Source organism: Mesocricetus auratus, unplaced genomic scaffold, assembly GCF_017639785.1.
Source record: "Mesocricetus auratus isolate SY011 unplaced genomic scaffold, BCM_Maur_2.0 Super-Scaffold_100676, whole genome shotgun sequence".
NCBI classification, from domain to species: Eukaryota; Metazoa; Chordata; class Mammalia; order Rodentia; family Cricetidae; genus Mesocricetus; species Mesocricetus auratus.
In genome coordinates this window covers 183,176,065-183,201,615 of record NW_024429266.1, presented here as the reverse complement: position 1 = coordinate 183,201,615, position 25,551 = coordinate 183,176,065, and the positions used below count along the sequence as shown (strand labels likewise).

Genomic DNA, 25,551 nt, shown 5'->3' with positions numbered 1-25,551 from the left:
CCAGCCTGATCTTGACCCCTTTGCTCATCACTCCTCCCTCTCAACAACTGGATTCCAGGAGTTCAGCTCAGTGTTTAGCTGTGGGTGTCTGCTTCTGTTTCCATCAGCTACTGGATGAAGGCTCTAGGATGACTTATAAGGTAGTCATCAATCTCATTATTGGGAAAGGGCATTTAAGGTAGCCTCTCCACTATTGCTTAGATTGTTAGTTGGGGTCATCCTTGTGGATCTCTGCACATTTCCATAGTGTCAGATTTCTTCTATAATAGCTCCCTCTATTATGGTATCTCTTTTCTTGCTCTCCTCTAGTCTTCCCCTGACACAATCTTCCTGCTCCCTCATGTCCTCCTCTCCCCTCCTCTTCTCTCCTTCTCTTTCTCCACTTTTGTTTATGCTACATTTATTTAATTATGTAAAGATGTGTTGCTGTTTCTCCTTGCTTGCCTAAGGAGCCTGATTGGTCTAATAACGAGCTGAATGGCCAAAGCTAGGAAAGAAAGGATAGTGGGGCTGGTGGGCAGGGAGAATAAAAAGGAGGAGGACTCTAGCCTCTAGGGGGAGGGACAGAGAAGAGGAGGAGAGAACAGGGACACCGCCCAGGGCAAAATTCCAGGCAGCTGTCAGTGAGCAGACTCTAGAATCAGTGAAAGTAAGATAACAAGAAGAACCGTAAAAAGCCCCAAGGCGAAGGTAGATAAAGAGAAACAGGTTAACTTAAGCTAAAAGACCTAGCCAAAGCTCGACAGAACATTCAAAGCTAATAACAAGTCTCTGTGTGATGATTTGGGAGCTTATGGCCCAAAAAGAAAAGGCCTGGTGCACCTCAGCAATGAAGCACTGTGATTACAAGACCATGTCACACGGTCACACGGTCACATGGCTGGCATAACACAGTCACTTCTGTCTGCAAAGCACTTCAGCTTTCAGGATACTTTAACATCTACTCCTTTATCTGGAATTCTAGCACTTTGGAGGCTGAGGCAGGATTGCTGTGAGTCTGAGGCCAGCCTGGGCTACACAGTGAATTCCGGCCATCCCGGCCTACAGAGTGACATCCTATCTCACAACATTATTTTTCAATTTTTTTCCTCACATCAAACTCAGTACGGAGAATACTGAGGAGAGAGTCAGGAGCAAAGTTTCCTTACATAGGATCAACCAAGTAAAGAACCTTTTATATTGTTTCTCGAAAATTCTCTGTTCCTTTGAGGAGTATGCGGTTCCATTTTGAGGCAGTCCAAGCTAGCCTGGAACACCAGCCTGCTTCAACTTCCAGAGAGCTACTGTTTACAGCTTCGTGTCATCATGCATAATTCACAATGTATTCTTAGATAATATAGGCTTTGATGACATACTCTGAAGAACACACAACTATGAGATAGAGCTGTTTGGAACCTAGTGTTTCTACTTTGAAGTTCCTGGGGGTCCCTGAAGACCCAGTTAGTTCATTGACACCAGATGGACAGATTTGTCTGTTTTGTTTCCCAGTCCAGACTGATGCGAAGGAACACTTCCTGACTTTCAGCCCACACAGCATCAGACCACTTTGCAATCTTTAAAAAGATGTAACTGTGTGCATCGTGCTGGGGGGGAGGAGTATGGACATGGAGGTCAGAGATATTGGATCTCTGGAGATGGCGTGACAGAGGAGAGTGAGCCACCTTTTGTGGGTGCTGAAAATAAACCTGAGTCTCCTGCAGGAGCATGACTGCTCTTAACCACCCAGCCCTCTCTCTAGCCTCTGACTTGCAGTCTATCTAAAACATGTTAACAAGATAAATAGTCTAAAACATGTTAACAAGATAAATAGTCTATCTAAAACATGTTAACAAGATAAATAATCTATCTAAAACATGTTAACAAGATAAATAGTCCCATATCTTCTTGTATTACCTAATTGTTCTATTTTCCTTAGATTCCACAAGATAATATTACCTGGGCATGGTAGCACACACCTGTAATCCAGGCATTTGGGAGGCTGAGAAAGGAGGACTGACTTCAAAACAGCCTGGCCTACATACAAAGACCGAAAACAAAACAAAGCAAAATAGAGCGACAGCAAAAACCCAGAGGAACTCAATAGACTCCCACCAACTGTGGGGTTTTGTTCTTGTTTTGTTTTGGTTTTGGTTTTGTTTGTTTGTTTTGTTTTGTTTTTCAAGGCAGGGTTTCTCTGTGGCTTTGGAGGCTGTCCTGGAACTATATCTTGTAGACCAGGCTTGTCTCGAACTCACAGAGATCCACCTGCCTCTGTCTCCCAAGTGCTGGGATTAAAGGTGTGTGCCACCACTGCCCTGCAACTCTCAACAATTGTTAAGGACAGTTTATTCTACAAAGTCATAGACATACGCTAGCAAGCTGCGGATCTGCCGAGACTCCAAGCCGGGCCTTTTATTTTATTTTTTTTAGATTTATTAACTTTATTATTGTATGTGTATGAGCATTTGCATGCATATATGTAGTGCACCGCGTGCATGCCTCTGGTGCACTCGGAAATCAGAAGAGGGCATCAGATCTCCCCGCGGATGGAGTTACAGATGGTGTGGGAATGATGTGGGTGCTGAGAATCCTCAAAGGGCAGATACCGCTCTTAATTGCTGAGCCATCCTCCGGCACCCTCCAGCCTGTCTTAAGATAGACTGGTCTGGGCTTCTGTTCCCTCAGCCCACCCACCTTCCAAGGCCTACCAGAAAATAACGGATGAGCCGAACTTGAGCAGCCATACATCCCATTCATCACTTATCCAAACAACCCCCTTTTGCTTCTTAGGGATAGTCTTAAAGCACAATACCTTTGCACTGGACATCTGGTCCCTTTAAGGACATAATGGCCAGCCCCGCCTCCCTCCCACCTCTCTGCAAGGCTGTTATAAGTGGACCACTGTTTTATGTCCTCGGACAATTAACCGCGTGACACTCTTCTTGCCTCCTCCAGGTTCGTGGGATTGGGAATTTGGCCTCGTAACTTGGCAACCACTGAACTACCCGCCGAAGGTGACTGTAGGGGGCGTTGGGGTTTGTGCTTTACGGTTGGGTTACTCTGAGTTCTTAACGGTAGCTGGCTGCAAAGCCAAGCGTCACCGCCCCCGTTGCCATAACAACAGTATACAGCCCGGACACCTCACCCCCATCCCGCCCCTTTGCGTCTTCCAAAAAGCAGTCCTGCCTGGCGTCTCAGCACCAAAATCCTCTCCATAACTACTTCTAGAGGAAGAGAACCAGGGTCTGCGCCTCCCTGCAAAGGCGAATTGGGTTGGAGGGTTGGAAACTGTGCGTCTGCGCAATAGTGTTAAACAGAGCAATCTATCGCATTAGAATAGAAGCAAAGGATGGAGTAGGGGTTGGGGGTGGAAGGGAACCTGGAGGTGAGGTGTAGGTAAGGAAGGGGAGGAAGGTTTGGTAGTGGGAGATTTTAGGAAGACATGCAGGACTCTTTCAAAGGGAATTCAGGAAGCAGGGACACGGGGTTGCTGGGGCAGAGCTGGAGTCAATGTGAAGGCAGGAAAGGTCCAGGAGTAGGAGAAAGGGGTCCAGTAGGGAGTGGGGTCCTCCAAGCAGAGGTTGGGAGTCCAGAGATGTTCTCCAGGGTGAGGAAAGACGCACAGGTGGCAGGTCAGCAGCGACGGGGCTGTACAGGGGACCTGTAAATGGAGGGCTTGGTGGCGTGGGAACTTAAGACCTCCTTTCTCAGCACCAGGACTGAATTTCATCTGACTCAAGAGGGCAGAGGGGAGAACGATGTCGGATGAAGATGATCTGGACGACATTGAGCCTGACCAGGATGACCTGGAGAAAGATGAGGATGACAAGGAGATGGAGGAGTGGGATGACTACAGGAAGGAGGGGGAGGAAGTCTCCGAGGAAGTGAGAGCCTGGGGGAGGGGTCCTGGGGCCCTGGGGCTGGAGGGGAGCTGTAAAGAGATGCCTTTACCTTCTCTTGCAGTGGCAGCCCACACCACTCACGGAGGCCATGATGAAGGAAGGGCTGTCTTTACTCTGCAAGACGGGCAATGGACTGGCTCACGCTTATGTTAAGCTGGAGGCTAAAGACAGGTGCGGACTGAGAAACGGGAGCGCCACAAGCCTCCCTTCTCTGGTTCCTGAGTGTTTGGACAGAGCTTGTCTCTTTCATCTGATCTAATGGGAAGACAAGGATGAAAAGATGCCCTCGGTGTCCATGATCTGGTTGTGCCTTGCACATGCTGGACAGGCAGTTTTTTCCCCACTAGGTCTCCAAGCTAGAATGAAGCTTTGTCTAGTATGTGCAGGCACTGGTTTTCATCTCCGCCCTGAAAAATCAGAACAAAGCTCCACCTGCCTCCTCTTCCCCCTCCCACTCTGTCATCTCTTTGTTGAGCACCTTTGCCAGCTCTTGCTGGGTTCTTATCCTTTCTGGTGGCTCTTCCCCCTGCCGTCTCCTAGGGACCTTACAGACATCTACCTGTTGCGCTCCTACATCCACCTTCGCTATGTGGATATTTCTGAGAATCACATTACAGACCTGTCGCCACTCAACTTTCTCACCCACCTACTATGGCTCAAGGCTGATGGTAACCAGCTTCGGAGTGCTCGGCTGAACGAACTGCCCTACCTGCAGATCGCCAGTTTTTCCTACAATCAGATTATGGACACTGAAGGCATTTTTCATCCCCGTCTAGGAAGCCTTGACCTCAAAGGTGGGTCCTTGGGAAGAGATACACAGAACTTTCCTTCCAAGCTTGGGGCTGACAGAAGTAAGCAGTGTATTATGGCGGGAGGAGACAGGAGCTCAGTGCAGCCTGAGATTTGGTGGAGACAGATGCAGTCTGGAGAGGCAGTCTGAGGACAGGATCGTCCCTTTAATCTGAGCATTGGTGGAGGTAAGAACTCTCTAGTGGCTGGCTGCTCTGTTTTTGTGATCTTCTGGTAAGCTCTATTTGGTAGATCATAAACAGAATATCACCACACTTCCCCTTTTTTGTCTAAAATATCACCACAGTATAGGACTCTTGGCTGAGTCACACAACTATCTATGGATTCACTCATTTATTTGTTAGGATACATGCAGAACTGGGGATATAATTCAGTATTAAAGCCTTGCCTATGCTGGGCATTGGTGGCCCACACCTTTAATCCCAGCAGAGGCAGAGGCAGGTGGATCTCTGAGTTTGAGGCCAGCCTGGTGTACAGAGCTAGTTCCAGTACAACCTCCAAAACAAAACAGAGAAACCCTGTCTTGAAAAACAAAAACAAACAAACAAAAAATACTTACATGAGGGATGTCCAAAAAAGGCACTTATTATATAGTTCGCTATGATATTATTTTTTAATTTTATTTTTAAATCTGCATGTGCGTGAATATGTACAGGTGTCTGTGGAAACCAGAAGAAAGTGTCAGGTCTCCTGCGATCTGCCTGATGTGGTTGCTGGGAATTGAACCCAGGTCTCCTGGAAGAGCAACCAGTGCTCTTAAACACTGAGCCATCTCTCCAGCCTCTCCTTATAATATTCTTTATGCCAGTTCTTCAAGCTAGAGATACAGCAATGAGCAAAACCAAAAATCTCTATTATGTAGAGTCCATTCTGGTTTAGGGTGATGGACAATTAACGATGATCATAATAAGTAATCACAAGGCAGGCTTGGTGGCCGGCAACATGCTGGAGGCTAAAGCAAGATTGCTAGAGTTCAAGGCCAGTCTGGCTTCATAGGGAGTTACCGGTCAGCTTGGCCTACAGAGTAGCATCCTGTCTAAAAAAAAAAAAAAAAGAAAGAAAACATAACTCAAAAAGGATATAAATTCTATAGAAAAATATATTGTGGAAATGCCATTGTGAAAGGCACAGGTGACACACTCTCTCTCTCTCTCTCTCTCTCTCCCTCTCCCTCTCTCTCTCTCTCTCTCTCTCTCTCTCTCTCTCTCTCTCTCTCTCTCTCTCTCCCTCTCCCTCTCTCTCTCTCTCTCTCTCTCTCTCTCTCTCTCTCTCTCCCTCTCTCTCTCTCTCTCTCTCTCTCTCTCCCTCTCTCTCTCTCTCTCTCTCTCTCTCTCTCTCTCTCTCTCTCTCTCTCTCTCTCTCTCTCTCTCTCTCTCTCTCTCTCTCTCTCTCTGTCTCTCTCTCTCTGTCTCTCTCTCCCTCCCTCTCTCTCTCTCTCTGTCTCTCTCTCTCTGTCTCTCTCTCTCTCTCTCTCTCTCTCTCTCTCTCCCTCTCTCTCTCTCTCTCTCTCTCTCTCTCTCTCTCTCTCTCTCTCTCTCTCTCTCTCTCTCCCTCTCTCTCTCTCTCTCTGTCTCTCTCTCTCTCTCTGTCTCTGTCTCTCTGTCTCTGTCTCTGTCTCTCTCTCTCTCTCTCTCTCTCTCTCTCTCTCTCTCTCTCTCTCTCTCTGTGTACAAAGGATTGAATCTAGGGCCTTGTGAATGCCAGGCAAGGACTCTCCCACTAACCCATATTCCCAGTTCAATTATAACTTTTTTTTTTTTTTTTCGAGACAGGGTTTCTCTGTGGCTTTGGAGGCTGTCCTGGAACTCGCTCTGTAGACCAGGCTAGCCTCGAACTCACAGAGATCCGCCTGCCTCTGCCTCCCGAGTGCTGGGATTAAAGGCGTGCGCCACCAACGCCCGGCTTCAATTATAACTTTTTAATATTATTATTTAATAAGATTTTTAAAGGTTTATTTATGTATTTTATGTATGAATGTTTTGTCTGCATGCATACCTACACACCAGAAGACAGCATTGAATCCTATTATAAATGGTTGAAAGCCATTATATGGTTGCTGGGAATTGAACTCAGAACCTCCAGAAAAGCAGCCAGTGCTCTGAGCCCCTGAAACATCTCTCCAGCCCCAACTTACTTTTAATTTTGAGATAGGGTCTCATAAGTTTCCCACGCTTGGCTTGAACTCGCTCACTGCATAGTAGCCCAGGAAGGCCTTAGATTTATGAGTCTGCCACTTCAGGCTCCTGGGTAACTGGAACTATAGGATTGAACCACCAGGCCCAGCACAGATGACAATTTCAAAACGGTTGTTTAGGGAAAACATCACTTGACCAAAAATGTGCAGGAGGAAGGAAGTCCTTGTTGGAGGGAAGGAGTGTATTGCTTAGGCATCACTAAGTCATTCGCGAAGTACAGACAGACAAACCCTTCCTGCTCACTTGCCTCGGGGCTCCAAAGACACTATTCTGGGCTGTTCCTCCTCCCCTTCTACCCTGCGTTAGAGGGAGAGAGGAGGGGGGCAAGATTTCTAACACTGAATGTTCCAAATGGACCTGTGAGTGTGTGCTTCCTTCATCTTCTGCAGGGAACCGCATCCACCATATCACGGGGCTGGACCCTGAGAGGTTGGTTAGCCTGCACACCCTGGACCTTCGGGGGAACCAGCTAGAAAGCACACAGGGAATCAACCTTCCTAAGCTGAAGAGTCTCTTCCTGGTAGCGCACTGGGCCCTAGGGTGGTGCAGGGAAGGGAGCACAGCCCTGGCTTCCCGCAGGCTCAGTTGCTAGCTTCACCACCGTGAGGGCGGCGAGCCCTTGCACGGTGTCGGATACAGTGGCGATGTGAAGATAAGACAATACAGGCTTACGCCTATATCCCTAGCACTTGGGAGGCTGAGTAAGGAGGACTGCTGAGAGTTAAAGGCCAGCCTAGCCTGCAGAATAAGACTCTGTCTCTTAGCGTGAAAGGGAGAGAATAAGGGAGAGGGAGACAGAAAGGTAGGCTTCCAATCTAGCATTCTACACTATACAATGTGTGGGAAGTGTAGAGAAAATGTTTTGATACAGGTTGTACAGGTTGTTGCAAAATGTGCTATTCAGATAATGAAAGCAGGCCAAGGAGGCCACTTAAATATTTATTTTGTATTTATTTGTTTATTTATTGAGACAGAGTCTTTAGAGGTGGGGGAGGGGTCAAGACAGGGTTTCTCTATAGTCTTGGTTGTCCTGGAACTTGCTCTATAGACCAGGCTGGCCTAGAACTCCACCTTCCTCTGCCTCCCAAGTGCTGTGATTAAAGGTGAGCACTACCACCACCTGGCCTGAAACAGGGTCTTATATAGTTCTGAAATAACTATGTAGTTGAGGATTACCTTGAATTCCTTCTGGTCTTCCTGCCTCTACCTCCCAAGTGCCAGGATTCCCATATGGACCATTATAATCAACTATACTTTTGGTTTTGATTTTGTTTTTTGTTGTTGTTGTTTTGTTGGTTTTTTGTTTGTTTGTTTGGTTGGTTGGTTTTGATTGACAGGGATTCTTTGTAGCCCTGGTTGTCCTGGAACTTTCTCTGTAGACCCGGTTGACCTCAAACTTAAAGATCTGACTGCCTCTGCCTCCCAAGTGCTTGAATTAAAGGCACGGGCCACCACTGCCCAGCTATGATGTGCTGTTTTTACTTTGTATGCTCCTGTCCGTATGAGCACACAAGCACACATGTGCATGCTGTCTTTACATTGTATGTTCCTGTCTGTGTGCACACATGTGCATGCTGTCTTTACTTTATGTTCCTGTCTGTGTGCACACATGTGCATGCTGTCTTTACATTGTATGTTCCTGTCTGTGTGCACACATGTGCATGCTGTCTTTACATTGTATGTTCCTGTCTGTGTGCACACATGTGCATGCTGTCTTTACATTGTATGTTCCTGTCTGTGTGCACACATGTGCATGCTGTCTTTATGTTCCTGTCTGTGTGCACACACATGCATGCTGTCTTTACTTTGCATGTTCCTGTCTGTGTGCACACATGCGCATGCAAGTGAGCAGCTGTGCTGTGTGTGGAAGCCCCAGGTGGACATCGAGCATTGTCCTCGGTGGCTTTCTGCCTTGAGTTCTGAGACAGGGTCTCTCACAGAACTCAAGCTCCTGATTAATTAGTCTGTCTGGCCTATGGGCTCCAGGGATCTGCCTGTCTCTGCAGACAGTGCACCCCCAGGCTTGATTTTTTATATGAGTGCTGGGGACAGGGACGTGGGTCCCTGTGCTTGAATGCCAAGAATTTTACTGACTGAGCCATCTCCATGGCCTGTGTTTTGTCTGTTTGTTTTTGATTTGATTTAAGAGTCATACCATGTAGTCCTGGCTGGCCTAGAACTCATAGCAATCCTCTTGCCTCAGTCTCCCGTGGCTGGGACTTGCAGGTATGTGTCACAATATCTCATTTTGTTTTATTACTTTTTTGACATTTTTTTTAAATTCTAGGTTTATTTTTTTTAAAGATTTATTTATTTATTACTTATACACCAGATTGAATTGTAGATGGTTGTCAGCCACCATGTGGTTGCTGGGAATTGAACTCAAGACCTCTGGAAGAGCAGTCACTGCTCTTAACCTCTGAGCCATCTCTCCAGCCCCCTTTTTTGACATTTTTTATTTAAATTATAAACAAACTTGCTTGACATGTCAATCCCAGCTCCTTCTCCCTTCCCTTGTTTTATTACTTTACTTTTTAAAAATATTTATTTTATGTATATGAATGTTTTGTCCGTATGTATGTATGTACACATGTGTGTATGCATGTATGTATATATGTATGTGTGTGTGTATATGTATGTGTAGTGCCATGTGTGTGCCTGGTGCCCCTGGAGATCAGGAAGGAGGTCAGATCCCCTGGAACTGGAGTCACAGATGGTTGTGAGCTGCCGTGTATGTGCTGGGAACTGAACCTGGGTCTTCTGAAACAGCAGCAGGTGCTCTTCACTGCTGAGTCGTTGTCTGGCTCCAGGTTTGCTTTACTTTTGAGACAGGATCTCCTTGTATAGTCTACACTGGTCCTTATGTAGCTGGGGTCACAGCTGTGCACTGTCATACCAGCCTCTAAGTGTCTGTCCCTTTAGGCTGGACTGGTACAACAGCCACTCCTTGATGAGTGAATGGGGCTCGGGGCTAAGGGCAGGTTCAAGCAGCCCTTCTGTAGTCGGAGATGGCCTTGATGGGATGGGTATCAAGAGAATACAGCTGAGCCTTGGTTGTAGTGGTAGCTCTTTCCTCTTTTCTTTTTCCTTCCTTTGGTCTACCTTTTTTTCTTCCCTTTCCTTTCCTTGTTTTTGTTTTTGTTTTTTTTTTGCACACACTGTAGGAGTGTGCTAACACCAAACTCTCTAACTAGCCCAGAAACTATTATGTGTTTATAGTTTCCAATAGCATGTTTTAAAATTGTTTTTGTCATCATCATCGTTATTTATTTATTTTTTGTAGTTCTGGGAAATCTAGTCTTTAGACTTCTTTGTCTTTTAAATTAAAATTACTTTACAGTGACTTCTTTATGGGGCATGCGGATGGAGTCAGGGATGACTTGCAGGAGTTCTTTTTCCACCGGGTGGGTACTGGGGGACAGATCCTGTTGTCGGGTCTGGCTCATAGAGCAATCCTGCTGATCCCTTCTTTGTTTGTTTTTGGAGGGTGGTATTTGAAATAGGGTGTCCCACTATAGTCCAGGCATGCTTGGAGACCCACTAAGTAACCCAGGCTACAATCTCCCTGCCTCTGCCTCCTGAATACTAGGATTTTGGGAGTGGGCCACCACACCTAGTTTTGGACTTTTTTTTTTTCTTCCAGACAGGGTTTCTCTGTATTGTTTTGGAGCCTGTCCTGGAACTCTCTCTGTAGACCAGGCTGGCCTCGAACTTACAGAGATCTGCCTGCCTCTGCCTCCCGAGTGCTGGGATTAAAGGTGTGCGCCACCACCGCCCGGCTTAGTTTTGGGCTTCTTTATCCTCTATACCACACTCTCTTATCTGTCCCTACTCTCCTCCACTCCTCCCTCTCGACTTGGATTTCTTCTTTGCTTTATCATCCTTTCCTCACTCCCCTCCTTCTGCTCCCCTCGCTGAGTCAGTGTATTGTATGCTGGGGTGCAGGCGCAGAACATGCTGAAGAAGGTAGAGGGCCTGGAGAACCTCAGCAACCTGACCACCTTGCATCTCCGAGATAACCAGATCGAAACTCTGGATGGCTTCTCCAAGGAGATGAAGTCACTGCAGTACCTGAACCTGAGGTATGGGACGCCTCCTCTCTAAGACCCACCTTGCACCTGTCCATCACCAAGAGCAGCTTCTGAGTCAGTGGTCCTCTCCCAACAGCCCATGGCTGGGTCCTTACCTTCTGAGTCAGTGGTCCTCTCCCAACAGCCCATGGCTGGGTCCTTACCTTCTGAGTCAGTGGTCCTCTCCCAACAGCCCATGGCTGGGTCCTTACCTTCTGAGTCAGTGGTCCTCTCCCAACAGCCCATGGCTGGGTCCTTACCTTCTGAGTCCTGCCTCTGCTTTCCTTTCTTTCTTCGGAACTTAGTTCAAAGAGCAACACAAACATTTTCTTGGGAAGTCTGAGTCCTTATGTTAATTCAATCCAGAATGAAGAAGAACATACTGTATTTACTGAGGCCTATTCTGTGTTTTAGAACCATCTAAAAGAATCAGAAATGGTCCCTGTTTCCCCTTCATTTTCTTTTTTGGTTTGGACAGGGTTTCTCTGGACTTGACCTCAAAGATCCTCCTGCCTCTGCCTCCTGAGGAGGGCTGGGACTAAAGGTATATGCCACCATGCTTGGCTACTTTTTCTTTTCTTTTTTAATTGTATTTTTGTTTTGTTTTGGGGTTTCTTTTTATTTAAATTAGAAACAAGCTTGTTTGACATGTCAATCCCAGTTCCCTCTCCCTCCCCTTCTCCCCTGCCCCCCACTAGCCCCCTATCCCATCTCCTTTTTGCTCCCCAAGGAGGGTGAGGCCTTCCATGGAGGATCTTCAAAGTCTGTCACATCATTTGGAGCAGGGCCTAGGCCCTCCCCCATGTGTCTAGCCATGTGGAATGGGCTCCCAAAGTCCATTCGTGTGCTAGGGATAAATACTGATCTACTGCCAGAGGCCCCATAGATTGCCCAGGCCTCCTCACTGACACCCATGTTCAGGGGGCCTGGATCAGTCCCATGCTGGTTTCCCAGCCATCACTCTGGGGTCCATGAGCTCTTGTTTTTTTTTTTTTACATTCCAATTCCAGCTCCCCCTCCCACCTCTCCTCCTGCTCTCCCCTCCTTCCCCGCATCCCACCCACCATCCACTCCTCAGAGAGAGTAAGGCCTCCCCTGGGATGTCAACTAAGTCGGTCCCACCACCTTGTTGAGGCAGGAGCAAGGTGCCCGCATGTCTAGACTGAGAAGGTGTCTCTCCATAGAGAGTGGGCTTCACAAAGTCAGTTTATGCATTAGAGTCAGATCTTGGTCCCACTTTAGCTCCCTTTTCATTTTTAAACATGAGGGTCTTACGTTACCCAGGCTGACCCCAATCTCTACCCAGCTGCCCAGGAAGCTGAGAGAGGCATCCACCACTATGTTGCTAGTCCCTGCTTTTTAACTCCAGTGCCTTTTCCTGTCTGTATCCTATATAAACACCATTCTGTTTCCTAGGCCCCAGCCACCCTTTCAATTCTTGTCTCTTTTTTTCCTGAACTGAGCACTCCCTGTAGATGACAGCCCTTAACTGATGTTAAACACTAGATGAAGCAGGCACAGGGCTGGAGAGATCCCTCAGAGGTTAAGAGCACTGACTGCTCATCCAGAGGTCCTGAGTTCAATTCCCAGCAACCACATGGTGGCTCACAGCCATCTGTAATGAGATCTGATACCCACTTCTGGCCTGCAGGTGTACATGCAGACAGAGCGATTCCTAAAAAGATACATAAATCAATAAAAAGTAAAAAAAAAAAAAAAAAGATGAAGCAGGCTGAGCCAGGTGGTGGTGGCACACGCCTTTAATCCCAGCTCTTGGGAAGCAGAGGCAGGCGGGTCTCTGTGAGTTCCAAACCAGCCTGATCTCCAGAGCAAGTTCCAGGACAACCTCCAAAGTCACAGAGAAACCCTGCCTTGAAAAACAAAAACGAAACAAAACAAATCAAAAAAAGATGTAGCAGGGCAATGATGGCACATGCCTTTAACCCCAGCAGTCAGGAGGCAGAGGCAGGAGGATCTCTGAGTTTGAGGCCACCCTGGTCTACAGAGCAAGTTCCAGGACAGCCAGGGCTACACAGCAAAAGCCTGTCCTGAAAAACCAGAAGAGAAAAACTCAAGGCTGGCTGTGGTAGCACATGCCCATAATCCTAGCACTCAGAAGTCAAAGGCAGGAGAAGAGGATTGCTACAAGCTGGAGTTGGTAGCCAGGCCTAAAGAGTGAGTAGTTCTGTGCCAGCTAGGGTACACAGGAAGACAAACAAAACAACCCCCCCAAATAAACAACAGCAAAACCAAACCAAAACAATGACAGCAACAAAAGCCTGGGGCATGGCTCGTGTCTATAATTCCAGCACCTAGGAGGATGAGGCAAGAGGATTTCAGTGAATCAAGGACAGCCTGCGCTGCACAGCCAGGCTCTGTGTCAAGCCTCTCACATACACATGGGGGGGGGAGGAGGAAGGAATCAGATGACTGGACACACACAGGCCCAGAGGGATTTTTCTCTTAGCACCTCTTTTCTGATGAACAATTCTTAGTTTTGTTTTGTTTTGTTTTTTGTGGTTCTATCAATCAAACCCAAGCCCTCATACATGTGAAATATGTGCAGAGCCCAATAAAATGCCAATAGAGCTCAAAGTAAGAAATGTTCCTCGAGGCCCACAATATCTATTGAGATTAGTCTGGCATACTTAAAAAGGATTTCATAAATGTTTGAAAGCCAGGAATATGCCATTGCATACAGAGTCTCAGGAGTCTGAGTTAAAGGACTGACCTTTTTATTCAGTCTGGGAGACCCAATCCATCCCTAGTTCTGGGTTCCTTTCTGTGGGAAGCATCCACACAACACCCCAACTCCACAGCACCCCACACTTAAGTACGAACTTCTTCCCTGCTGACCTAACCCTTCAAACCTCTGGTGTGATTTGGCTGACACAGAAAATGTCTGCTCCTATAAAGGACGCTTGTCCTTCCTTTCCAAATACAAGACAGGATGAGGCCTAATGTTGCTGCTCCAAAGTTTGTTCTATCTATCTATCTATCTATCTATCTATCTATCTATCTATCTATCTATCTATCTGTCTATCTGTCTATCTGTCTATTTATTTATTTTTGGTTTTTCGAGACAGGATTTCCTTGTGGTGTTAGAGGTTGTCCTGGAACTTGCTCTGTAGACCAGGCTGACCTCGAACTCACAGAGATCTGCTATCTCTGCCTCCCCAGTGCTGGGAAATTTTGTGTTTTGCTTTTTGTTTTTTGGTTGGTTGGTTGGTTGGTTTGGTTTTTTTGGTTTTTCGAGACAGGGTTTCTCTGTGGCTTTTGAAGCTGTCCTGGAACTAGCTCTTGTAGACCAGGCTGGCCTCAAACTCACAGGCTGCCTCTGCCTCCCAAGTGCTGGGATTAAAGGCAAGTGCCACCAACGCCCGGCTGTGCTGGGAAATTTTAAGGTGCTACATCACAGGACAGAGGCTGGCAGAGGGATTCCTAGAAGGGCAGAGGCAGGACTAGGGAATTGCATCCAGGGAAGGCTGGCCACACTTGGCAGACCAGTCCTCAACAGTCATGGCTTTTAGGGCTCAGCCAGATGTTCTTACAGAGGAAGCCCAATTCCTAGCTAGCAATCAAAGCCCAATTCCTAGCTAGCAATCAAAGCCCATAGCCTAGCTAGCAAAGTTCCTGACTTAACCCTTGTGACCTCCTCCGTAGGAGTAACATGATTAGTGACCTGGGGGAGCTGGCCAAACTGCGGGACCTGCCCAAGCTGCGAGCCTTGGTGATGTTAGACAACCCGTGTGCAGATGAGACCGACTACCGCCAGGAGGCCCTGGTGCAGATGGCACACCTGGAGCGCCTGGACAAGGAGTTCTTTGAGGATGAGGACCGGGCTGAGGCTGAGGAGATCCGTCAGAGACTGAAGGAGGAACAGGAACAGGATCTGGAGGCAGATCATGACTTGGAACCACTCACACCACCAGCTTAGCCGCTCCTCCAGCCTACAGGACTGAGCAAACGTAAGGGAGACGGCGGGAAGGTCAAAGGCTGGGCACACAGAAGAGGCCAGGAGAACCCTTAGCAGAGACCAGACTTAGGGATCGGAGGTATCTTAGGTATGACGGAAAGATAGAGGCCCAGGAAGAGCTGATAAAGGACAAACGGAACCCGAAAGGTAGGAGAATTGGAGTGGCAGGCGGAAGGAAGGGCTGGGGTGCAGACAGCAGACGGTTATAAAGGGACAGGTCTGGGGGCATGGAGGAGCTCAGCGGGGCAGGGGGTGGCTGGTGGTATCTGGCTGATGCAGCTGGGCCAGGGCAAATATCCTGCGCTAAAAATCTGAGTCTGGGGAGGCGAAAGGAGGGCAGAGTGAAGCAGAGACCGAGATGGAGCCTAGGGCTGTGGGCATTTCCGGTGGGGCACGAGCTTCACTTCTGTCTTCTTCCAGGAGACCGTTGACCCTGGCCTCGAGAACTGATGAGACTCCAGCGGGAGACCACCACATTCATAGCCCTGTGACAGGAATCAGGGCGTGCTGCCCTTTGTTCCAGAACTGGAAATCCATCATATCCCAAGGCTCAGGCTCTTTGGTGGTCATCTTTGTGTGGCTTGTTCTATGGGCCTAAACTGTGTGGAGTCTAGTTCGAGGACAGCCCACAAGCGGGTCCGGGGCAACCAGGATGCTAGCAGGGGTTGTCTGGAGAAAGGAGCTGAGGCGGTGGGCTGTGATGGGACAGTTCCGGTTTCAAATAAAAAGGTGTTTTGATATTCTTGTGTCTGACGGAGCTCATGAGCCCCCGTGGTGGGCTTATCCACCAGCATGGGTCAGTCCCCGCCGCGGTACTGGAGTGAGGCCGGCGCCTGCTTCACTCAGGTTCGCTGGACATGGGTTATGAGTGAGTGCCAGTGCGCTTACAGGGTGGCCATCCTGGTCCTGGATCGCCCCGGCCCCTCCCCCGGCCGTTCGGTTCCCCACCACCACCCGCGCTCGCTCGTACGTGCGTCTCCGCCTGCAGCTCTTGACTCATCGGGGGCTCCGGGTCACATGCGCCCGCCTCTATAGGCACCGCCCCCTGCCCGCCCCCAACCCCCCTCCCGCCTGCGCTGGAAGCCGCAGCCACCGCCACTCCTGCTCTCTCTGCGCCGCCACCGTCACCACCGCCACCGCCACCGGCTGAGTCTGCAGTCCTCGAGGTGAGGCCCGCATCGGGCCGCATCCCCCTTACGCTTTCCTCGTCGCGTTCACTCCCCGCTGTGCTGGGCTTGGCGCGCCGGGCGGTGACGCTGCATACCTGCCTGTCACCTGCCCTCCCCGGCACCCTCCATCCCCGGCCTTCCCGGACAGCTCCCGGCTCTCTGGCTCTTACCTCCTCCAGGTTTAGGTACCAGCTCTCTGCACCCGCTTCTCTAACTGCACGGTTCCACCCTCGCCTGCCCCTCTCCCCACTCCGGTCTTCGCCTAGGGTCCTGCCAATTTGTTTCTTAAGTTCGATGTCTTGGCGGGCGGCGCGTGTTTTCCTGGCGCGTCCTTTTTGCCTAGGGTCTGGGGAGACACCTTCTCTCACCCTTCCTTGGCTGCCTCAGCCTTGCTCTAGACTCGTCCTTCTCTGCCTCCTTCTCTTTGCCTCTCTCCTTTGACATTTCCTTTTCTCCGATGCATGGGGGAGGGATGAGTAGGGTAGGGAATTTGGGGGTAGGGAAGATGATGGGTCCAGCCTGGACTACCTCACCATTCCCCACTGCAGCCTCTAGGGACTGGAGCCTGACCCCAGGATGCTGTCCCCAGACTCCTCTTGAAAAGAGGAGGAACTCATATTTGGGAGACAGGTGATGACCCTGGAGTGTATTATAGACCCTGTGTATGGGGACTGTCAAGTTGGGGCTCCGCTTGTTCAGACAACCCCGCTTCTTCCTGTTCCAACATCCATGGAAAAAATGCCAGCCTGGCAGCCATCCTGCTTGGGGAAGTCTAGGGGAACCCCACTGTCGGTGAAGCTGCCGAGGGGCGAAGAAATCGCTGCCTGTGCCCCTCCCCTCTTCACTGCGGTGTTCTCCCAATCTTGTCATGAAATGTACCCCGCCCCTGCTGCAGTGACCTCCCCTTCCTCACTGCATTGACCTTTCCCTCTCGCCGTGGGGGAGGGAAACCCCTTCTTCAGAGGCTGACTGCAGCCTGCTCCTCCCCACCCCCTACCCACTGCAGTAACCTCTTTCCCGGCCCTCCCTGCCTCTGGCCCCTCCCACTGGCCTCAGGCTCCACCCTTCTAAGCCTCTGATCTTTCTGCTTCCTCCACTTCCACTCAAGGAGATCCCAACCATCATCATGTCTATAGAGAAGATCTGGGCCCGAGAGATCTTGGACTCCCGTGGGAATCCCACCGTGGAGGTGGATCTCTATACTGCCAAAGGTGATGGGCGGGGCATGGGCTTCCCACGGCCCCCATTCTCCCTATGTTGGGTCTGGCAGGTTTCATACCCAGGGGTCAGGGGGTGCTACTCCAGGTTCCAAAGGCTGGATTGTGGAGTCTGAATTTCCTTGACTTTTGGAGCCAGGCTAGACGGGTCTGTGTTCTAGTTCAGAATGCCTCTGTCTGTGTGCCTGTGCGAGCCCAGGAGCACGCATGCTCGGTCTAGCGCAGCTTTGTTTCTGTGGCCTCCCACATGTGCCTGTGAGGTCTCAGATGGGCGGATGAGGGGGCCCTGCTTGTACAGCTGGCACAGTGTACGTGCGTGTGTGCGCAAATCTGCGAGTGGTGTCAGGGAGCAGTGTGGAGAGAAGTCTGGACGTGGCTCGTAGGAGTTGAGGCTGGAAGGCTCAAAGAAGCCTTGGCCCAGAGCGTCCTCCCTCCTTCCTCCTTGTGTCTTCCTCCAGGTCTTTTCCGGGCTGCAGTCCCCAGTGGAGCCTCCACTGGCATCTATGAGGCCCTGGAGCTAAGGGATGGGGACAAGCAGCGTTACTTGGGCAAAGGTGACATCTCTCTTGCAGCATGCCACATCCCCTAGATGCCTCCCCCTCCTTTCCTCGCCACCTCCTCCGGGACTGACCAGGCCATCTTCCTCTCTCTAGGTGTCCTGAAGGCAGTGGACCACATCAACACCACGATCGCACCAGCCCTTGTCAGCTCAGTGAGGCCCGCTCTCTCCTGGGGGTGGCTGCTAGACCAGAATCCTAGAAGAAATCTTGGATCCAGGGAGGGACAAGGGGTTGCAGAAAAGCCCACACTTTAGGAATTGTGGTTACAAAGGGAAGGTGGGAAAAGCACTGCTTGCTGCCCCTGCAGGAGCTCGAGGTCCCTAAAACTGGGAGGGCAGGCCACTGTCACAGGGATCCGATGGGAACCTACTCACATGGAAGACTGTGTGTGAGTGAGGGGACCCTCTGTCTTAGTCCAGCCTCCATCCAGACTCTGGGTAATGGGGCCTCTGCCCACAGGGTCTTTCCGTGGTGGAGCAAGAGAAACTGGACACCCTCATGCTGGAGCTGGACGGGACTGAGAACAAATGTAAGCAGGGCTGGGCTGGGAAGGTTAGGGTAGCACAGAGAATTGAAGGGGCTGGGCTTCAGACACAGCGTCACAGACCTCCTCCTCCCTCACCCAAAGCCACTGCGGATGGTGGGAGCCACATTAGACAGAAAGAGACAGAAAGACAGGAGTTGGATAAGGTAGTCCAGGGGATGTTTAGGGAGAGCTGAGGCCTTCTCTTTATTGTCACCTCCTCCCCCAAACCCACTGTTTGTAGTAGCAAAGGAATGAGTTGCTGCTGGAGGTTGGGGGTGGGGTGGGGATTGGGAAATCTCATTTGCTAGCTTTTCTAGGGAGTATTAGGTCGGGCAAGGGCTACAAGAGAGAGAGACATTTTTGCTCAATGCCTTCCTCTTTAATTTCCCAGCCAAGTTTGGGGCCAATGCCATCCTGGGTGTGTCTCTGGCTGTGTGTAAGGCCGGAGCAGCTGAGAGGGACCTGCCCCTCTATCGTCACATTGCTCAGCTGGCTGGGAACTCAGACCTCATCCTGCCTGTGCCGGTGAGCCTAGCCTCTTCCAGAGGAGGAGGGAGCATGCAGTCTGGTGAGGGATGAGGGAAGAAGGTGAATGGGCAGCTAAAGAGAAAGGATGGGGATGTGAGCCTGGCATTTGCGGGACCTCGGGACCCCGTCCAGGGGTAGGAGGGAAGGGTCTTTGACTCTGACCATCTGTGGCTCCCTAGGCTTTTAATGTGATCAATGGCGGTTCTCACGCTGGAAACAAGTTGGCCATGCAGGAGTTCATGATCCTCCCAGTGGGTGCTGAGAGCTTCCGGGATGCCATGCGACTTGGGGCAGAGGTGTACCACACACTCAAGGGGGTCATCAAGGACAAGTATGGCAAGGACGCCACTAATGTGGGCGATGAAGGTGGCTTTGCTCCCAATATCCTGGAGAACAGTGAAGGTGAGGCCGGGAGCCCTCACTCCAGCTCTGAGTCTCACACTGGGAAAGGAGGCACACGTGGGTCCTGCGGGGTACTTGAACTTGTGAAAATCTCAAGAGGTATCAGCCCTTAGGGTGGACTCAAGAGGCCTTCTGATTTCACACATAGACCTTGGCTATCAGTCTTTTACCTGCTCAGCCTAGCCTCTTAGGGTAGGTCCACACGGGGACTGGTGAGAATATTATTGGGAAGCGGTCTGGGTAAGGTCCATTTCATCCTATAATGGCACAGACTTAGATGACATATACCATGCTGTAGGGAGGTAGTTTCACATCAGTGTCATCCCCGGCCTCTCAGAAGGTGTGTAAGATCACTACATTCTCTGTGCTGCAGAAGGGGGGCTGTAGAAGTTAACAGTAAAGGTTCTAACCCTGGTATGGCTCAGGGTTAGAACACCTGCCTGCTCAGCCTGACTGAAGCCATGACACCACATACAAATGTACACATGTGTGCGTGCACGTGCACACACACACACACAAACACACAAATGCATGCTTATTGGTACACATGTGTGCACAGACTCTGCTCTGGAATCAGATTACTTGCATTTATTTGAACATTGAAGAGTTATTGGCTAGAATCCCCAACACTTGGGAGGCTGAGGCATAAGAGTTGCTATGAGCTTGAAGCCAGCCTGGGCTACATAAAACCATGTCTAAAAAGAAAGAAAAGAGAAGTCATAATAATAAAGATGCAGAAGTGGTCTTTTTAAGAGCCAAGCATTTGCCAGGCAGTGGTAGCACACAGCTTTAATCCCAGCACTTGGGAGGCAGAGGCAGACCAATCTCTGTGAGACCAGCCTGGTCTACAGAGTAAGTTCCAGGACAGCCAGGGCTACATAGAGAAACCCTGTCTCAAAAAATAAAAACAAACAAACAAAACAAGAAAAAAACAAAATAAAATAAAAAATCCAAGCACTTGAGCAGGGCATGGAGGTGTGCACCTTTAATTCCAGGTAGAGGCAGGTGCATCCCTGAGTTTAAGGCCAGCATGGTCTGCCCAGAGAGTTCCAGGTTAGCTAGGGTTACATGGTGAGAACCAGTCTCAAAACGAAATAAAAGGAATAACCCAGCTTCTACAAATATCTTTGAGGACTAAGTGAGATAATATATCTAAAATGGTAATATGATACCATACCAAAGAAACCACCCTTAGGAGCTGGAGAGATGACTCAGTGGTTAAGGACACTGGCTGCTCTTACAGGGGACTCAGGTTCCGTTCTTCACACCCATGTGATTCCAGGGGACCTAACACTCTCTTCTGGTGTCTGTGGGCACCAGCATGGACATGGAGCAGATACATATATGTAGGCAAAATACTTAATACACATAAAACAGGCCGGGCGGTGGTGGCGAACGCCTTTAATCCCAGCACTCGGGAGGCAGAGGCAGGCGGATCTCTGTGAGTTCGAGGCCGGGCTGGACAGATAGCCTCCAAAACAACACAGAGAAACCCTGTCTCGTAAAAACCAAAAAAAAAAAAATACACATAAAACAAAAATAAATCTTAAATAATCTTAAAGCGCGCACACACTGCTAGCCAGGCCTGGTGGTGCAGACCTCCTATCATCCCAACTTAGAGGCTGAGGAAGGAGAACTGAAAGCTCAACTATGCCTAAGCTACAGAGTGAGTTCAAGGCCAGCCTGGATAACTTAGTTAGACCCTTTCTCAAAATGAAAAATAAAAAGGGGTGGGAATGTGACTCAGGCGCAGAGAACTTGCCTCAAAAGAATGAGGCCTTAGGTTCAAGACCCAGCACCAGAATGAGGTATGATGGGGTGGGGGTGGAGCGGAAGGTCTGGGGGAGGGGGCCACCACTACTCGTCACAGAGTCTCACTCCTCTGTCTCCCTAGATAGCCTCTCCCCAGACTTTAGCCACGCCTCCCCTACAACAGTCTTCTCCTTCCACTCATGAGTTCTTTTTCCTTCCTACCTATTTCTCCTACTTATAATTCCACTGTATTTGTTTCTAGCCTTGGAGCTGGTGAAGGAAGCTATCGACAAGGCTGGCTACACGGAGAAGATTGTGATTGGCATGGACGTAGCTGCCTCTGAGTTTTATCGTGACGGCAAATACGACTTGGATTTCAAGTCTCCCACTGACCCTTCCCGATACATCAGTGGGGACCAGCTGGGGGCACTCTACCAGGACTTTGTTCGGAACTATCCTGGTGAGAGCTAGGGATGTGGGAGATAGGAAAGGGGGCAAGAGAAATAGGTGGGGGCCCTGTAGGACAGCTATAAACTTTATGGGGTGCAGTCTGGTACTAGGTGATGTCCCAAGGAGCCTGAGAAGCAGGGAGAAGGGGAGGAGCTTACTGCAGAGCCGTGTTTTGAGTGTCATGGGTCTCCTCCATCTGTTTCAGAACCTGGGTTCTAAGACCTACTGGGTCCTAGGGAGGGCTCTGGAGGGAGCAGGGATGGGGAGACCTGGATGGATGTAAAAGTGTCAGGGTTTAGTGTCATCGATGAAGGTAGATCCTGAATGAAGTTGGCACTGCTGCCTGAAAAGGAACACTGAGTTAGAGTCTCCGTACCTACCAAGGGCATCTGCCCCACTCCATGGAGGCCATTGTCTTCATCTTCCTGAGTAAAATAGATACCAGTTGAGAAGGTAAGAGTTAGACTAGTAATGAGGAAGGACTTCCAGGCAGTAAGACTAGAAGAACTAACAGGGTATGAAGAAGCCAGCTCCCTGGTTACTGAAACTTGTATGAAATGATAGGAATCTGAGCAGACTTGCTTGGGAAGGTGCAGGGACAAGGATGAGGAAACTTTGCTAGGTGGCAAGTCAAAGGAGGATGTCCCTCCAGAGCTCAAGAAACATCAACAGTCCCTGCCCACTCCCTCCCCAGTGGTCTCCATTGAAGACCCCTTTGACCAGGATGATTGGGCAGCTTGGTCCAAGTTCACAGCCAATGTCGGCATCCAGATAGTGGGTGATGACCTGACAGTGACCAACCCAAAGCGTATCGAGCGGGCCGTGGAGGAAAAGGCCTGCAACTGTTTGCTGCTCAAGGTCAATCAGATCGGCTCGGTCACAGAAGCCATCCAAGCGTGAGTGGCTTCCAGCCTTCTCCCAGCCGGCCCTTGTTCCTTCAGGGTTCCTCTTTAAGTCCTCCTAGCCCAATTCTGCCCTGGAATGTTGATGAAAGTTGGGTACGCTTCACAACCCTCTCACTTCCGTTCTCTCTATTCCCCATGCTCCCTCCCCATTTCCCACTTAGTCACTTTCCTCCAGGTGTTTCCTGACGTAGACCAAGCCTGGGGCTGGGAGGGAATACCTGTGCCTCGGGGCAGAGGTCAGTGCTGGTGTATACCGCAGGTGCAAGCTGGCCCAGGAGAACGGCTGGGGGGTTATGGTGAGTCATCGCTCGGGAGAAACAGAGGACACATTCATCGCTGACCTGGTAGTGGGCCTGTGCACAGGCCAGGTGAGTGGAGCTAGTCTGTGGTTTTAGGACAGATATTTATAGGGTTGATGGGTTCTAGGCCCAGGTGGTTACTCTCCTGACAGAAGATGGAGAGTCAGAGAAGCTTCAGGAGTAGTTTTGCCAGGCATTGGCACCATACACCTTTAATCCAAGCATTGTGGAGGCAGATGGATCTCTGTGAGTTCGAGGCCAGCCTGGTCTATATAATGAGTTCCAGAACAGCCATGACTATATAGAGAGACCCTGTCTTACAAACAAGAGTAAAAAGCGTAGAAGTTTTGAGCTTGTGGGATGACTCAGGGGTAAGGTGCCCAGTACCAGGCCTGGCTGACAACTTGAGTTTGGTTCCTGGGACTCTCACATTGGAAGGAAAGAACCAATTCCCACCAGTTGTCCTCTGGCCTCCTCATGCACACCACGGCGTGAGCAGACTCAGACATAAAATGAATAGAGTATTGAGTTTTACAAGTCACTCATTAACTAACTAACACAAATGCAGAGTAGGAGCTTCAGAGCTGGAGGGTTAGCTCAGTAGCAGAGCACTTGCCTAGCATGTGCGAGGTCCTGGGCTTCATTAAAAAAGGTAGGGTATGGGGGCTGGAGAGATGGCTCAGTGGTTAAGAGTACTGACTGCTCTTCCAGAGGTCCTGAGTTCAATTCCCAGCAACCACATGGTGGCTCACAACCATCTGTAATGAGATCTGGTGCCCTCTCCTGGCGTGCAGACATATGTAGAGGCAGGATGTTGTATTCATAATAAATAAATAAAATCTTTAACAACAACAAAAAGGTAGGGTATGATGACGCATGCCTTAGTCCCAGAGCTCAGGAGGCAGAGGCAGGAGGATCTCTGTAAGTTCAGGACCAGCCTGGTGTTGAGTTCCAGGACAGTCAGGGCTACACAGAGACAGCTGTCTTGAAAAACCAAACGAAACAAGCACACAGACAGACGACCTGGGCTTGGTGGCACATGTCTCGGGAAGCAGAGGCAGGAGGCTCGGGAACTCAAGGCTAGCCTGTCACTTTTGAGGTCAACCTTCATGAAACTGTCTCAAAATTTAAAAAATGGGACTGGGGGGAGTTAGGGTTGTTCGAGCGGGTGAAGGAAATCTTTAAGTTGCATATCCCCTGGAATGTTTCAGATCAAGACTGGTGCTCCATGCAGGTCTGAACGCCTGGCGAAGTACAACCAGCTCATGAGGTGAGGAGGGGCCCTGGAGGATAAGAGCCCGAGACCCGGGACTAAACGCCCCATTAGGCCCCATTCCTTCTGTATCATCCAGGACCTGGATAGGAGTTGATGCCAAGAAAATGCTTTTGCTTAGTGGGTTCAGGGATGGTCCGACTGACAGATGGCTAAGGTCACACTAAAGGCAGGGAATGTTCACCCCGGGCAGTCTTCAAAGAAGGAGCCTGGAGGGACCCAGAGAGAGAAGCAGATCCCTCCCGCTCCCCTGACTGCTACCCTTTTGGATCATCTCTCAGAATTGAAGAAGAGCTGGGGGACGAAGCTCGCTTCGCGGGACATAACTTCCGAAATCCCAGTGTGCTGTGATCGCTCTGCTGCCTGGAGACTGGACCCTCCACCTCATCCTCCCGAAGCCCCCTCCCTGCAGTCCTGACCTGCCATAGTTCACCCTGGTACCTGAGCCCAAAGTCACCCAGAACGCCTCAACTCACCTGCTCATGGCTGCCGCGACCCCTTGCTGTCTCTGCTCTTCCCCCTCTCCGGACCCCAGTTGTGGGGATTCCATTCTTCCTACTTTCCCGTCTATTCTCTCTTCTCCTAAAAAAAACAGAAGTGGAAATGGGAATGAAGATTAGCAGGGGGTCCACAGAGCATCGCTGTGTGACAGGAGCTCCAGGGTTGGTGTGCTGAGCGTTTAGAATGGGGCCATGTGGCTCAAATGCGTCACTGTTGTTTCCCATGATGTGGATAAGCCATGGACTATGCATAGAACTGGTGTCTGGGGAGTGCTGGATGTGTGATCATGTGTGGTAAGGCTTTAGTGTGTGTGTGTGTGTGTGTGCGAGCCCTCGTGTGTATCTCTATTTATTTACTTATTTATTTTATTGTTCAGCTTGTTAATCAGTCAGCTCCCCATAACTGTAGTCTGAAACTGACATAACTCGACAGGACTCGGCATCTGTATTTTCACGTGGCTGCATCCCGAGATGACCCGGGATGGGAGGTTTTGCTCGCCTGAGGAGGGTAACAGGAAAGAACCTTAGCGATTATTTCACCTAGTGCACTAGCTGAAGCTTGCACTTCACAGAATGTCGCTGTGTGCCTGGAGGGCTTTTCCGCTCTCTCCCCAGCCCTAGGTCTTCCTCCAGCTGCACCAGAGCACGGCCTCTCTCCCCCATGCCTTGTTCCACAGTTGCTGCCCTCTCTGTGGCTTTGAAATGAGCACCACCATTAAAGTCTGAATCACAGTGACCACCTGCGTCTGAGGAGTTTTACTCTCTGCCCCGTAGGAGAGAGGGGAGACACAGCACTGGTGAAAGCACAGCAGGTCTGGGGAGGACACAGAGAGGAAGTCACTGAACATATGACCAAGTCTGTGGCATTGCTGACTAGGTGGAGTCCATTGGCTTTGCCTTTTTTTGTTTTTTGTTTTTTTTTTCATTCGAGACAGCGTTTCTGTGTAGCCCTGGCTGTCCTGGAACTCACTCTGTAGGTCAGGCTAACCTCAAACTCAGAGATCTGATTTTACCTTTTTTTTTTTTTCATTTCTTTCA

General features: G+C 49.8%; 2 protein-coding genes across 7 annotated transcripts; both read left to right on the top strand.

Moving 5' to 3' along the window:
- The first annotated feature begins 2,897 nt into the window (after positions 1-2,897).
- Lrrc23 (leucine rich repeat containing 23) lies at positions 2,898-15,563 on the top strand. Of its 4 annotated transcripts, none has more exons than XM_040737289.1 (8): positions 2,898-2,993; positions 3,691-3,863; positions 3,943-4,052; positions 4,422-4,675; positions 7,276-7,406; positions 10,832-10,968; positions 14,620-14,924; positions 15,353-15,563. In XM_040737289.1, exons 2-7 carry the CDS (start codon positions 3,738-3,740, stop codon positions 14,891-14,893), a joined length of 1,032 nt encoding a protein of 343 aa, XP_040593223.1. In that variant the 5' UTR covers positions 2,898-2,993; positions 3,691-3,737; the 3' UTR covers positions 14,894-14,924; positions 15,353-15,563. The 4 variants fall into 4 exon arrangements, with proteins under 4 accessions (XP_040593223.1, XP_005066071.1, XP_040593224.1 ...); XM_005066014.4 differs by lacking the exon at positions 2,898-2,993 and adding an exon at positions 3,094-3,222; XM_040737290.1 differs by lacking the exon at positions 2,898-2,993 and adding an exon at positions 3,103-3,242.
- A 400-nt stretch (positions 15,564-15,963) lies between these two features.
- On the top strand, positions 15,964-25,249 carry Eno2 (enolase 2). 3 transcript variants are annotated; one of them, XM_040737288.1, is made up of 13 exons: positions 16,001-16,098; positions 16,650-16,731; positions 17,210-17,312; positions 17,777-17,872; positions 17,972-18,030; positions 18,338-18,407; positions 18,796-18,929; positions 19,112-19,334; positions 21,349-21,546; positions 22,231-22,432; positions 22,701-22,809; positions 23,952-24,010; positions 24,295-25,249. In XM_040737288.1, exons 3-13 carry the CDS (start codon positions 17,228-17,230, stop codon positions 24,362-24,364), a joined length of 1,305 nt encoding a protein of 434 aa, XP_040593222.1. In that variant the 5' UTR covers positions 16,001-16,098; positions 16,650-16,731; positions 17,210-17,227; the 3' UTR covers positions 24,365-25,249. The 3 variants fall into 3 exon arrangements, with proteins under 3 accessions (XP_005066074.1, XP_040593222.1, XP_012965962.1); XM_005066017.3 differs by lacking the exon at positions 16,650-16,731 and having other exon boundaries at positions 15,964-16,098; XM_013110508.3 differs by lacking the exons at positions 16,001-16,098; positions 16,650-16,731 and adding an exon at positions 16,123-16,286.
- Positions 25,250-25,551: the final 302 nt, after the last annotated feature.